The 1,600-nt window shown below is 42.5% G+C and overlaps 1 protein-coding gene across 1 annotated transcript in view; it reads left to right on the top strand.

Moving 5' to 3' along the window:
• The window catches only part of LOC106812186 (neurexin-4-like), a gene marked incomplete at its 5' end in the record, with an annotated part of 50,263 nt that overhangs the window by 23,884 nt on the left and 24,779 nt on the right, over window positions 1-1,600 (top strand). Inside the window, 2 exons of the mRNA XM_014816009.1 lie at window positions 453-463; window positions 1,057-1,252. Coding sequence (XP_014671495.1) covers window positions 453-463; window positions 1,057-1,252 — 207 coding nt within the window. The remainder of the gene's footprint in view (window positions 1-452; window positions 464-1,056; window positions 1,253-1,600) is intronic.

The following is a 1,600-nucleotide window of genomic DNA, read 5'->3' as shown; positions in this document are numbered from 1 at the left end:
GACCCGGGCACACTAGGCGATTGCAGCCGGCCGGCTCAAATAATTATCAAACATGTTTGAATCGGGCGAATCGGCCGGCCGACTCGAAAATCGACCGCGACTCACTGGACACACTACATGATTTTTCATGCGATGGAGCCGGCCGGCTCGGTCGGCCAGCTCGATCGCATGAAAAATTGCCTAGTGTGTCCACCCCTTAAGCCCCGGACACACTAGGCGATTTTCACCGAATGTACAATTCATCGGCCAATCAAACGGTGCCATTTTCAATCATGTGAATGTCAATCTAGGTGGCGCGAGCGTTTTAGTGTTGCAGCGGGAGAAAAATCGCCGAGGAATCGCGCTGAAAATCGCCTAGTGTGTCCACTCAGTCGCCCGACTCAATCGCCTGAAAAATCGCCTAGTGTGTGCGAAGCTTTACATGTGGTAATGTTACGGGTGCGACCTGATAGGTTGTAGGCAGGTAACGAGATAGGAAACATGTTGGCTTATTCCAGTAAACTACAAGAAATATGTTGCCCCACACTAGTAAACTATGGGAAACATGTTGTATATTGTATATATCAGGAGCTAATAATGACAAATAATAATAATTAGCTCCTGTATATATTAATATGTGCAGTAAAGCTATTCTTGTCGGTTCTTGCCATACTCTACCAGCACGGCACCAAAACTACATAAGCCACGCTGTCACTGTTGCACGACGTGTCCGGCTATACGTGTGTTTACACGGATTTATTATTATCAGATGGAGATTTGTATCGGTTCATGATATCCCAGTGCATTACAGGCAATATTGTATTTGTGGTGCTTCACATTTTCCGAAAGTTTAAAAAGCATATTTTTTTGAAGAAAAAAATACCTACAATGTCGCCGATTGTGAAAACTGTCACACCCACTAGAATACGAATCGCCATCTGACATCGCAATTCAAAAACTGATGAACGAACTGAACTGATATAACTAACGAAACTGATGACGATTGATAAAAACTATGGCGACGAACGGAATCGAAATGTAAAAAAAACGTCGACGCGGCGTCTCGGTTCACTGCAGAAGGACGACAGTCCGTCGGTGACCTTCACGACTCAGAAGGGCTTTGTCAAGGTCGCGGGGCTTCTCAGCTCGACAGCGCTCAACGTGAGCCTGGAGTTCCGCACGTACAGCGATGTCGGCCTGCTCTTCTACAACCAGCTAGCGGCCGACGGCAGCCTCAAGGTATCGGACGTTCCATTCCACTCTATTACTTTCCGTTCCATTCCGTTCCGATTCATTTTATTTTATTTTATTTCGTTCAATTCTGTTCGATTCTTTTCAATTCGGTTTCACTCTATTACATTCTATTCTATTCCATTTAATTTTATTGCATTCCATTCTGTTCGATTCTTTTCAATTCAGTTTTACTCTATTACAGATTACATTCTATTCTATTCCATTTAATTGAATTTCGTTCCATTCTATTCGATTTTTTTCAATTCGGTTTCACTCTATTACATTCCATTCTATTCCATTTAATTTTATTGCATTCCATTCTGTTCGATTCTTTTCAATTCGGTTTCACTCTATTACATTCCATTCTATTCCATTTAATTTTATTTCG

The sequence above is a fragment of the Priapulus caudatus genome, unplaced genomic scaffold, assembly GCF_000485595.1.
Source record: "Priapulus caudatus unplaced genomic scaffold, Priapulus_caudatus-5.0.1 Scaffold617, whole genome shotgun sequence".
NCBI classification, from domain to species: Eukaryota; Metazoa; Priapulida; class Priapulimorpha; order Priapulimorphida; family Priapulidae; genus Priapulus; species Priapulus caudatus.
The sequence above is the reverse complement of the archived record's forward strand: the minus strand, read 5'-3'. Positions and strand labels throughout refer to the sequence as shown.